The sequence below is a fragment of the Mustela putorius genome, unplaced genomic scaffold (genome assembly GCF_011764305.1).
Source record: "Mustela putorius furo isolate JIRA1106 unplaced genomic scaffold, ASM1176430v1.1 tig00000785_pilon_pilon_pilon, whole genome shotgun sequence".
NCBI lineage: Eukaryota > Metazoa > Chordata > Mammalia > Carnivora > Mustelidae > Mustela > Mustela putorius.
In genome coordinates, this window is record NW_025421480.1 from 10,707,712 (window position 1) to 10,720,690 (window position 12,979).

At 38.5% G+C, this 12,979-nt stretch overlaps 1 protein-coding gene across 2 annotated transcripts in view; it reads right to left on the minus strand.

The window, feature by feature from the left end:
* INTS7 (integrator complex subunit 7) overlaps window positions 1-12,979 on the minus strand; it is a 91,701-nt gene that overhangs the window by 12,486 nt on the left and 66,236 nt on the right. For both annotated transcript variants that reach the window (XM_004756862.3, XM_013058463.2), the window contains 3 exons: window positions 5,117-5,311; window positions 4,496-4,599; window positions 3,405-3,473 (listed from right to left, as the gene is read on the minus strand). In XM_004756862.3, the coding sequence (XP_004756919.1) occupies window positions 3,405-3,473; window positions 4,496-4,599; window positions 5,117-5,311 (368 nt within the window). The remainder of the gene's footprint in view (window positions 1-3,404; window positions 3,474-4,495; window positions 4,600-5,116; window positions 5,312-12,979) is intronic.

Sequence of the window (12,979 nt, forward strand, 5' to 3'; positions counted from 1 at the left end):
TAAAACCTACTTGGTCTTGATGTACTATCTTTTGTATATTCCTGGATTCAATTTCTACATGCTTTTTTAAAGATCTTTATACCTGTGTTCATGAAGAGCTATTGTTATTCCCTCATTATGGCTTTTAATAGCTACAGGATTTGGATTGGTACTCTTACTTGACTTCTGATATTGGTAATTCATGTTCCTTTACTGCTCAGACTAGCTAGTATTATGAGTTTTATTGATCTTTTCAAAGAACCAGACTTGAATTTCACTGGTTTTCTCACTATTTATTTCTCACGCACTGATTATTGTTTATATTTTTGTTATTTCTTTCATTCAAATTATTTTGAGCTTAATTTGCTTTCTTTTTCTAGATTCAGGTAAGGCAGAAATTTAGATCACTGATTTTAAACTTTCTTTTTCTGTTATAAAACAAAACAAAAACATCTAAAGCTATCAATTTCTCTCTAAGCTCTGCTTTAGCTGCATCCCACGAGTTTTGATAGGTGGTTTTCTCATTTTCATTCAGCTTAACATGTTTTCTAATTTCCCTTCTGATTTCTTGACCAACTGGGTTATTCAGTAGTCTTATTTAATTCTAAATATGTGGGGATTTTCTAGAGATCATCTTTGTTAGTCCATTCTAATTTGTCAGATAACATATTCTATATGATTTCAATGCTTTAAAATTTGAGATTTGCTTTCTATCCTAGCATGTGGTTTATCTCATTAAATGTTCTAAATGCACTTGAAAAGAACAGGTGTGCTGCTGTTGGTAAATACATGTCAATTAAATCAAAATAATTGGTGGTGTTGTTAAAGTCTTCCATATCTTAAGAAATTTTCTGACAAGTTGTCCTATCAACTGTTCAGAGGGAAATGTTGGGAACTTTGTAATCATGGATTTATTTTTCTTTCAGTTCTGCTTTGCTTTTTTTATTTTTCAGTTTTTGCTTCATATATTTGGAAGATCTGTTACTTTGTACATAAATATTTAGAATTATGTCTTCTTGACCCTTCTGGTGTTTCTTCTGAATGCTCTCAGTGTTTAAAAAGGTCTCTCCATTTGGCTAGTTGGAACTCGAACATTTCTCAGACATGTGTGGGCTCTGGGAGCTTATAGTATGTGTGAGCTTACATGTATGAGCTCTGTTCAGCTTACAGCTTCCTCGTAATTATTCTTTCCCTTGTAGTTTTTTGCCTGGCCTTGCGGAGTTGCACCTTACGTATGTGTACCTTAGCATTCAGCCGAAGAAGATTCGTAGCCTGTGAAATTTCTGGAACTCTTTCCTGGGAAAGCGTCTTCCTCTCTCCTGTATTCTGTCCTGCAAAATCTGGCTTCTTCTGGTTCCTTGAACCCTGATCCCTATCTCTTCAACTAAGCAAGACCGCCAGGTTCTGCTTTGGTTACTCCTCCCTGAGAGGCAGTCTAAAAAGTGCCTCCAGGGAGAGGAACGTGAAGACTCCTGTAGGGTTTACCTTACTTATTTCCCTCCTCTGAAGGATTACATTCCTGAGTTTCCTATTGCCCAACATCATCGGAAAAGAGTTAATGTATATGTTTTATCCAGGTTTTAGTTACTGTGTCACCGTTGCAAATTGTTCCCTTACCTTTTAGGCAGTAACGCAAAGATTAAGCACAAAGGAAGCATACAGAGCAAATAAAAAGCTACAGTAGAAAAATGCAATGGACAACTTCTTTTTGATAATTCTAAAAGGTTGGGATGAGGCAATCATATTCATAATTATAAACATTTGCCCTGTCCTAATCCTTATTTATTGTTACTGGCTTAGGCACGATGTTAGGTGCCAGAGATAAGAAAACAAGGTCTCTTCCCCTCAAAAAGCTCCCAGGCTATGAAAAAGATGGACAGATTAGTGAAATATTAACAGTATGCCTCACTCTTGAGGTTTCTTAGCTGCTAGTATTTATTTGGAAAGTGCAGAATATAACATCAAGAACAGAAGTTTTAGAAGGAATCCGCCACACTCTGGGGTTGTATACTATTGAGGACGAAACCCAAAGAACATTCCTTCAAGGTGCAAGCTTTCCTCTCCAGTTTTTCCCTGCTATGAAGGGCAGAGGCTAAGGGAACAGGTTTGGAGGATGAGAGGGGAAGGAGAGGAGTGAAGAAAGGTGGCAGGAAGCACTGAGAGTGAGAGAGCAGCAAGTGTAAGCTGGCGGGGGAACTCCCTCACCGCATCCCTGCTGACTATGCATCCAATCCGGTAAAAAGTCAGTCAAGAAAAACACTTATTTATACTTATTAAGCCAATCAACAGTACAATGACATCTGGGTGCTAAGAAGTAATTGAGTATGTCACAGTAGAAATGGTGTGATCCTTGAAGCATCAATTAACTGGCAAGGATTCTATAAAGTACATGGAGGTTTAAGAACATTTTGAAACTTAAAAGGAAGGGTTTTTTGGTTTTGTTTTGTTTTTAAATAAGCACTGCAAGTCTGGAGAGAAAATGAACACTGATGAAAACAGGATAAAAGGAAAAATAAGCAAATATTATATTAAAATGGACTGGCTGAATGCAGATAAAGATAGCCAAGTGGCCTAGTCTGAGAGTAGGCAGAACTTTAAAACAGAAGCAAGGATCCTCCTATTGTCCTGAAAAGAAATTATGAGTCAATGCTTTAGGGTAGAGAAATCTCTGGTTTGTTGATTATATTCTCTTTGAGAAAGCTGACCTTGGAACCACGGGCCTTACTAAACTGGATTATAGACAGTTGAAAATGCACATTCCAAAACAGAATTGTAATGGGAAAAAAAAAGGATCATTCTTTAATAAAATATTTTGAATAATTAGTTAATAGGAAAGGAGAAAAGAATATTAATAAAGCAAAACAAGAATATCTTTTTAAGAAATCAAAGAATAAAAAATTCAAGCTTAATTATTAACCCAATTTTTCACACCAAAATTTAGTTATAGTATAAAAGAATAAAATATTCAAATTCAAAGAATTTCTTCCCAGCTATTTTTTCCAAGTCAATGTTTTAAAAATAAGGGGCAGTGGGGCACCTGGGTGGCTCAGTCAGTTAAGTGTCCTACTCTTGATTTCAGCTCAGGTCTGGATCTCGGGAGTCCTGAGATTGAGCCCCGTCTCAGGGTCCACACTTGGTGGGGGAGGGGAGTCTGTTTGAGACCCTTTCTCCCTTCTCTCTAAAATAAATAAAAAAATCTTTTAAAAAAAAAAAAAAGGCAGAGGTAAATAAGCCATGGAATCAGAAAAAACAAGTTTTGTCACTAGGTGTGTGACCTCAGGCAAATAGTAACAGTCCCTCTTCTCTGTTCTTCCATAAAACCTCTCCCAAAATACATACAATACTTCTTCTAAAACACATGTTGTGATGACTAGGTAATTTAACACTGGAAAATATACTTTAATGTAAACTATTATTAGAAATACCTTGCTGATTCTGGGTCCAAAATCAGGGCTTCTATTGCATGAGATATCAGTAAACAGCTCTGCTGCTGTCTGGGTTAGTGTTAAGGATATACAAGAAAACAGCGAAATCCATGTAGATTTTATATTACCGGAATATCAAGTCAAAATGCAGACTATATTTTTAATTATGAAAACCATATATTATCAAATCAAGTAGTTTGAGACTTCATGATTTCTTTTTCCTTTTTAAGGGATATATGTTGTTTATAATAGTGATTTTTAAATTCTACTTCAGAGGCTGCCTAATGTGGGAAGGGGGAACCAAGCAGCAGGCTCCGTGATTCAATCACAGAAACTCTTCTCCTCTGCTCCGATGGAGGAGTTTCAGTGATAAAAGTTAAAAGCAACGACGATAAAAATGGTCTGAAGTTACCCCAGAGATTCTGAAGCTGGGGGCTCCAGGGATCTGGTAACCCTCCCGGGACGATGTAAATGTGCAGAAATGCATTCTGTAGAGGAAAGGGTCCATAGCATTCGCTAGGTTTTTACTTAGAGAACTAAAGTGATTGATAGTTAGACAACTACTGATTGATAGTTTCCACAACTTAAAAACAATGTATCTCTTCTCTCCTTTCAAAAAGGATTTGAGGCTGCTAATAAAATATGAAGAACTCAAAGAGGAGGACGTAAGAAACCAGAGTGACGACTGCACCTAGAGATCACGAATGGAAGGTGACAGGAACCACGAAGAAGACAGAGGTAACAAAAGAGAGAATGGTTTTCTGGTGGGAAAATGTGTTGCCTTCTCTGGTGTAGATCAAGCGAGCACAAAGTATGCAACACTGGTGGGACCTGGGTTTGGGAGGCTCGTCCTAGTGGTGGAGAAAGATGACCACGGAGTCACCCACTTTTTAAAAAAAGTCTGGTTGAAGTTAAAAAGTAAAATTAATTAAACCACTCATACTAGATTTCAAAAGAGAAGTTATTAATTATAATAAATTTATAGGCTTATCTAAACATACATATTTTCAGTTAAGCATATCTAGAGCATTTACTCTACGTTTAAAAGAATACTTCCAGAGAACGAGAAACACTGAGGCAGCTTAGGATACAGTTCCACATTCCTCAATGTTGCCGAATCAGCATCAAAAGACGCCTGATAGAGATCCCCATATCGAGAAGCAAGGCTTCGGAATTCTTCCATGGACTGTTTCATCTAAAAAGAGGGAAAAGATCAATTACAAGGAACATGCTATCATTATTATACAATGATATACCACAGAAACCAAACATAAAAAAAAAAAACTATCCTCAAACAATCAAATCCAAAAAGTAGTTCAATGCTTCCCATTTCCATTCCATTCATGCTTATAAACTTTGTTAAATAAAATTAAGATGGGAAATGAAATTCTAAAGATTCACAAAATTATAGTAATAATACACATGACACACAGAAACAAAAAGCCCTGCTTATTTTAGTTTCAATTAAAACACTAAAACAATGAAAATAGTTATAAATATGTAGAATCCAGTGAGACATCATCAGTCATTTTGTCATTCTAATAAAACATCAAGGCTATTTTTGGCAATACAGATGAGTTAAGCATCTGATGGTTAATGTCCATTAGTCAAGCAGCTGATTTTGAAATTTCAGGATTTTTCATCTCACGACTAACCTCAAAAACCTCTAAAGTGTAAATAAAAACTGCACAGAAAATAAAGTGAAGACACACCTGATTGGAGATGCGACCGCACCTCTGAAGGTCATTCCCTAAGGTCATGGCAATTGTTGTGGCAATTGCCGGTGGGGGGCTTGTCTTAAGGCTATTACAAGTACAGATAAGTTGAGAGAAGGCTTGTAGAAGGTCAATCCTGAGTTTTACAAATTCACACTGAAAACTTAAAGGATTCAGTGGTGTACTGGCAGCCTGGGGGGAAAAAAAGATAAATATAAGACAAAAGTAAATAGAACAGCCAGATGGTACCATACAAAGTATTCGTCACCGTCTGTGAAAAAGAGCAGTAGCTCTAACACGGATGGATAAACACCTAATTATAAGAGAAACAACGAAGTATTAGAAAGAAAAACTTATTAGCATCAGCTGTGAAAGACTATGTCTCATCCATATTCAGGTTCCTTACGCCCTACACTCGCGAAGACCCCACGGCACCTGGGTTGGCTAGATTATCACCAGTAAGAAATCATTTGAGGGACACTTCAAGGACATCATCAGTCTTCCAAAACCCCCTTCATCACCAGCTTCCTACCTTTCTAACCTGAAATTCTCATCACTGGAATCACTGACAGGATTTTTCAAAGCTGGGAGGGGGGAGGAAAGAAATCTAAGGACGGGAGAAATACAGTGGTTGACAGTCACGTGTTGCCTCATGGCTGTAGTTTTCCACTTTGAGCCCAGATTAATTTTAAAAAGAATTTCTGAGCAGACACACACACGGAGAGGCTACCAAGGAAGAACAGCTTATAACGCACAAATAAGTTTCAGCGAGGAGGAGAGGCGCCAGGGCTGAGTCTGGGATAGCAAAGAGCAGCATCAGCTAGGCCGACGGGGCAAGGAATGTAAGTCAAGCTGGTGTGGCAGAGAGCTAGGACCACCTTTATCTACTCAGCAACTACTCCAGCAGAGATCCTAGCATGGTGCTTTCAACAAAAGGCGTACCAAAAATCTGCTGAATTAACATAAATGGAAATGGTGAAAACAATTTTCTTCTCCTGCAGGACGAGCTTAAAGCATGCTGATGCCCTTTGCGCCTCAAATGCTACTTAACACTATTCTTTTAGCCGGAGAGCAAGGCCATTTGGGTTTCCAGAAGTTGGTTATGGTATTACCATTTGGCCAAGTACCACATATTGACCTTATGGTAAGTTGTGTTATTTGGTAGCACCCATATTTTACTCTGCGAAATAATTAGCTACTCCCTATATCCTTTATAAGAACATACACCTGCTCTAGTATCCTTCTCAAATTACAAAGCCCCCGATTATATATATATATCTCATATATATATATGCTACACATAAATACAGTTGTATGAGCTAGAGGTAATAATTGTATTCGAAATACTGAATTCTGTGATTTTCACACTTTCAGGATGCCTGTTCTAGTCATGAAACAGCACAGACCAGGAGATTAAAGAGAACACTTTAATTGCTTCTAATTGCTTTTAATTCCTTGGAGATTTAATTGCTCTTCTAAGAAGGTAGACTGCCCCTCTTCTGCCCTGTAAGCTGCTACTCGCTATTTTTACTTTATTGCTTGTCAGTGACTTTACAACGGTCAGGGATACAAGGAGGTGTATACAGGACTGTTGTATAAATACACTACAGACCATCCGACCAGACAAAAAACCCGGCCGTCTTGTCCTAACACACACTACAAAACTGAAAGAGAAGCAAGATGTAGTTATAATGAGGGAGATTTACTGCAACTCTGGATTTATTTTTGAGTATCTTATTGATGACGTAAGAGGGAAACTCTGAAAGTGACTGTGCGTCTTGATCGTGTAATACTGAAGGAAAGCAAGGCTAGAGAGAGTACACGTGTTCAAAAGAACATGGAGGAGATAGATTTGTCCTATCGAAGACTTTGAAATAAAGTTTAGATTATGGCTGTTATGAATAATGCCAATGAGAAATAAAAAGGATATTATTTACTTTTCTTTGTATTGAAGCTAAAGTGTAAACACAGGTTGGAAATCTAAGGTTAGCAGGTCAAACAAAACCCGTATGTGATCAGAATCATCCTTGAACTTTCTCAGGGAGGAATTATTTTCAATGAATTCAACACAGGCAGGTGAAGGAGCAACAAACTCAGAGCTCTCCCTAATGCTTGTTCTGGGTTATCAGCTAATTGAGAAGAACTACCCTTACTATTTGGATTGCTATTTTGCTTCCCCATTATTTAAATAACTATTTTCCCCTTTCCTTCCATTTTTTTCTTGTTCGTTCTTTCTTTCTTTTCCTCTAAACATATAAAGTTAAATCCTTTTTCCCCCCCTCAAGATTTATTTATTATTATTTGAGGGAGAGAGTGTGAGCGTATGCATGCAAGTGGGGGGCAGGACCAGAGAGAGAAAGAGAATCTCAAGTAGACTGCCACTGAGAGCAGAGCCTGATGCAGGGCTTGATGCAGGGCTGGGTCTCATGACCTTGAGATCACCACCTGAGCTGAATCAAGAGATGGATGCTAAACTGACTGAGCCACCCAGGCGCCCCAAAGTTAAATCTTTGTTAGACATGCTTATGATGCTATTGCACGGAACTTCTGACTTGTAGTACATATCCATTTTTCTAAATGGAGCTACCTAAAGAAATCAACATGGCTAAAAAGAAATTTACCTGATGAGCTCAGTTAAAAAAAAAGTGTGTGTGTGTGTGTGTGTGTGTGTTCGAGCACACACAGTGGGAAAGAACACACACCAACCAAGAGTAAACCATAATGTAAACCGATAACCATCATTCTACTTTTGTTACTATCAATCTGACTTCTTGAGATATCTCATAAAAGTGGAATCACATAGTATTTGCCTTCTTGCAACTGGCTCATTTTACTTAGTATAATCGCAGATTTTGAAAGAATAAGCCAAGCAATCGTGGACTAGACCATTTTAAACCAGCCCTCCTACTAACAACAGCTGTGAAAACTGTTGACAATATTAAGAACATAAATTTGAAAGCACCGAAGAGCTTATTAAGGCAAAAAGGATTTCGAAGCCAAAAATCATGGTAAGATAGGAAATGCGAGGAGGTAAGACTGACATTTGGTGACATTTTCTCCCTTGAGATGTTTGCTAACTTGAAAGCTGCTCCTGAGAGTCTGAGAAGCTGAGCAGAAGTTTCAGCAGTCTCTTAAGACGAGGAGGGAGGCTGAGGAAGCACTTCAGACTTTTGGCTATAACCTCAAAGGGCTGCATCCTAGGAGTCAGGAGAGCCCAAAAACACACTGGCCCTCCCAAGACTGAAGCCTTGCTTAAATCAGTTCAGTACTTGGTTGGATCTTAGCCTAACTGCCTGCCAAAGGCAAAAGAAGATACATAAGGTTCTGGATGATGTAATCACTATAATTTTCATCCACATTGTCCAAAACCAAATTAAAAAAATAACAAAGCACACAAGAAAGACAAAATTCTCCAAAGCAAGTTGGGGGGAAAAAAGTCAAAGATACAAACCACAGTAGATCCAGAAAACAGAACATAAGATACAAATTTTAAAATAACTAGGATTAATATGCTAAAAGAAATTAAATGACAGGACAGAGAATCCTGGCAGAGAACTGGAAAATATAAAATAACCAAATGGAAATTCTGGAACTGAAAAACCCCCACAATAAGTGAAATTAAGAACTTAATGAATGGGTTTGACAGCAGATTAGACACAATGTAAGTTATTAAAGTGGGGAGTGTCTGGATGTCTCCATCAGTTAAGCGTCGACTCTCAGTTTTGGCTCAGGTCATGATCTCAAGAGTCTAGCCCCATGAGCTCCACAACAGGCTCTGAGCTCAAAGTAGAGTTTGCTTGAGATTCTCTCTCTCCCTCTGCCCCCGCCCACTTAAAATAAATAAATAAATCTTAAAAAAAAAAAAAGAATTACTGAAGTGGAAATTAAGTCAGAAGAAAAGAAAAAAAATTAGAGTTAAGAATAGAGAGATAAGGGCACCTGGGTGGCTCAGTGGGTTAAGCCTCTGCCTTTGGCTCAAGTCCCAGTCTCGGGGTCCTGGGATCGAGCCCCACATCAGGTTCTCTGCTCAGCAGGGAGCCTGCTTCCCCCTATCTGCCTACTTGTGAGCTCTCTGTCAAATAAAAAAAAAATCTTAAAAAAAAAAAAGAATAGAGAGATAAAAAGATGGTAGAGGCAGAAGAGAATGTAAGAGATAAAAGAGACATGGTACAGAGAGTTAACATCACAGTATTTGGAGTCCCAAATGAGCAAGAAAGGGACAGAAGCAATAGCTAGAGACAACGACCATATGTTTCAAAACTGATCAAAGTTATCAAGCCACAGATTCAAGAAGCACTATGAACCCCAAAAGGCATTCATAATGGTAAGAGTGTAAGCTGGAAACTGCCAAATGGGCAGTTTTTGGCAGTCTTTATGGGCAACTTTTGGCAGTATTTATCAAAGTATTTATCAAAGCTGAACCCAAGTGTATGTCATGACACAGCACTACCATCCAGAAGAAATGAGCACTTATACCAAAAGATGTGCGTTAAGAGAGTTCACAAATTACTCTGAATAGTCCCAACCTGGAAATAACCCAAATGTTCCCCAGTGATGAAAACAGATAAACAGATTGCTTGAACAGTCAGTCATCAAGAGTATCACAGAGCAATGAAAATGAATGAACTACCGCAACAGGCAACAAGGACCACAAAATGAATGACTCACACAAACAGAAAGTTGAGCAAAACAAGCTAGAATCACAAGAATACTGCATGATTCCCTAACTAATGATAAGCAACAGGGCAAGACTAATGTATAGTTTTAGAGATCGAAATAGTGCTTACATCTGGGGAGAAGGTGAAGGGAGCATGCACTCGGGAAAAATTTCTTAAAAAACAGAAATCATAAGGAAGAAAGACCAGTAAGACCACTATGTCTTAGACTACTAAGAATGGCTATTCATCAAAAGATAGAAAATGGTGGGGGGTAAGCTATAAAAGTAGATGGTATTTGCAACTCATATAACCTACAAAAATTAGTATCCAGAACACATAAGGAACTCGTATAAATCATCAAGACAGGGGCGCCTGGGTGGCTCATTGGTTAAAGCCTCTGCCTTCCGCTCAGGTCATGACCCAGGGACCTGGGATTGAGTCCCGCACTGGGCTCTCTGCTCCGCAGGGAGCCTGCTTCCCTTCCTCTCTCTGCCTGCCTCTCTGCCTACTTGTGATCTCTGTCAAATAAATGAATAAAATAAAAATTTAAATCAATAAGACAAACAATCTGCTAGGAAAATGAAAAAACTTCAGTTAACAGAAAAAAGCCAAAATACAAACGGCCAAAATGAAAAAAAAATGTTTAACTATTTCAAGAAAATGAAAAAGCCACTATTGAATAAGAGAAAATATTTGTAAGTCCTTTATCTGATAAGGGGCTACTATCCAAAAAATGTAAAGAACTCCTACTAACTCAACAACAAAAAAACAAACAGCAATCTGATTATAAAATTAGCGCTAGATCTGACTAGAGTTTTTTCCCCAAGACATAAAGATAGCCAACAGGTACATGAAAAGATGCTCAAGATCAATAATCATCAGGGAAATGCAAATCACAGCCCTATCCTGTTAGAAATGCCATCATCAAAAAGACAAGAACAAGTAAGCGTTGTCGAGAATGTGGAGCAAAGGGAACTCCGGCGCACTGCTGGCAGCCCCTGAGGAGTATGGAGGTTCCTCAGAAAACTGAAAACAGAACTACCTCATGATCCAGTGATCCAGCAATTCCGCATCTGGGTATTTATCTGAAGAATAAAAACCATTCTCTGAAAGACATACACATCCCCAGGTTCGCTGCAGCATTATTCACAATAGGTACGGAAACAACCTAAGTGTTGATCAACGATGAATGGAGAGAGACAATGTGGTATGTATATGCAATGAAGTATTATTCAGCCATAAAACAGTGAAACTTTGCCTTCTGCCACAACACAGATGGACTTGAGGACATTATGGCAAGTTCAGACAAAGACAAAATCCGTGTGATCTCACTTATATGTGGAATAAAAAACCAAAAAAACTCCAAGCTCATAGATAGAGAGCAGATCTGAGGTGGCCAGAAGTGGTGGGGTAGGGGGGAAGGGGAGAGGGGAGATGGTGGGTGGGTGAAATGGGTGAAGGGGGTCAAAACTAAAAACTTCCAGCTATAAAATAAACAGATCATGGGGATGTAGTATATAGTATATGAATATAGTTAATCCTGTAGTAAATGTCTGAAAGGCGCCAAGAGAGTGGATCTTAAAAGTCCTCAGCATAAAAATCTTTTCTAACTATGTATGGTGGCAGATATTAACTAGACTTATTGTAGTGATCAACTCACAATATCTACAAATACTGGATCACAGTGCTGTATACCTGAAACCAGTATGTTTTATGTCAATTATATCTAATAAATAAATAAACTGTTTAATTGAATTAGTAATTTGAGAAATGTCAGTCAGAATGTCTATAACACAGCAAGTGAGGGGGTAAATGGGGAGTGGCAGGAACTCTTATCTACTGCTGGGAGGGGTATAAATTTGTAAACCACTGTAGAAAGCCGCCTGGTATTAGCTAGTCAACTGGGGTGGACGTAACCTTGCCATTCCACTCCCAGGTAGTATACAGAGCAGTGTCTCTTAGCAGACACAGGAGTGTCCTGGGCATTTCAGGAGATGAAGCATCTTTAGCCACTAACCCAAATTAGACAACTTCTCCAATGAGACATCCAACATTAAAGCCAATAGCAGTCCCCCTTACCCTGTGACGAAGAGAGACACCCCGACACACTTCTAAATTGGAGCAAGAAACAGATAAACAGCTTTGATTGAGGTCTACTGCCCTAGAGAAGGGTTTTCACTCTCAGTATACCAGTTACATGTTGAACCGAGTAATTCTTGGGTGAGGGGAATGGTCCTGCACTTGCTGGGCATTTAGCAGCATCTCTGGCCTGTACCCACTAAATGCCAGTAACGCCACGACAAATCATGATAACCAAAAATGTCTCTAGACATTGCCAAATGTCCTCTGGAAGGGCAGAATCATACCCCGTTGAGAATCAATGTCCTAGAAAAAGCTTTACATATGTGTATCAAAAGATATGTACAAGAATGGTCATACCAGTACTGTTTTGAATAGCAAAAACCTGGGAAAATTAAAACTTCCATCAACACTAGAATGGGCAAATACACTGATGTATATTTAAATAATGGAAGAATAAGCAGCAGTAAAACTGACCTACAGCTTCATGCAACACGATAAACGAATCTTGAGAACATAATTTAGATAATTAAAGCAAGTTGAAGAAAAATATGATTCTTTTATATAGAATTCAAAAACAACATAAAACAGTACCTTGTTCAGAGTTCTAAAAATGCATGTTAAAGTTATAAAGAGAGGCAAGGGAACGGTGCACAAGATTCAGGATGGTGATTACCTTTGTGCGGTAGGAAATGGAAGACAAACAAGGAGGAATATGCATGGGTTTTAGAGGCAATGGTCATGCCCCATTTCCTAAAGATACTAGGTATACTTGGATATTTGTTGTATTTTTTTAATATACCCTCTACACTATATATGGAGATGTCCTACATATTTACTATTTTAAAATGAATAAAAATGGGGCACGTGGGTGGCTCAGTTAAGCATCTGACTTCGGCTCAGTCATGATTTCAGGGTCCTGGGATCGAGCCCTAGGAAGGACTCTGCGCTCGGTGGGGGTCTGCTTATTCCTCTGGGCCTACATACCTGCCCTCCCCCACTCCCAGCTCTCTCTCAAATAAATAAAATCTTTTAAAAAATAAAATAAAATAAATACAATTAGCAATCCACCACTATAGGCAGAATGCTAAGATGGTTCCTCTGATTCACATCCCCCGGTATC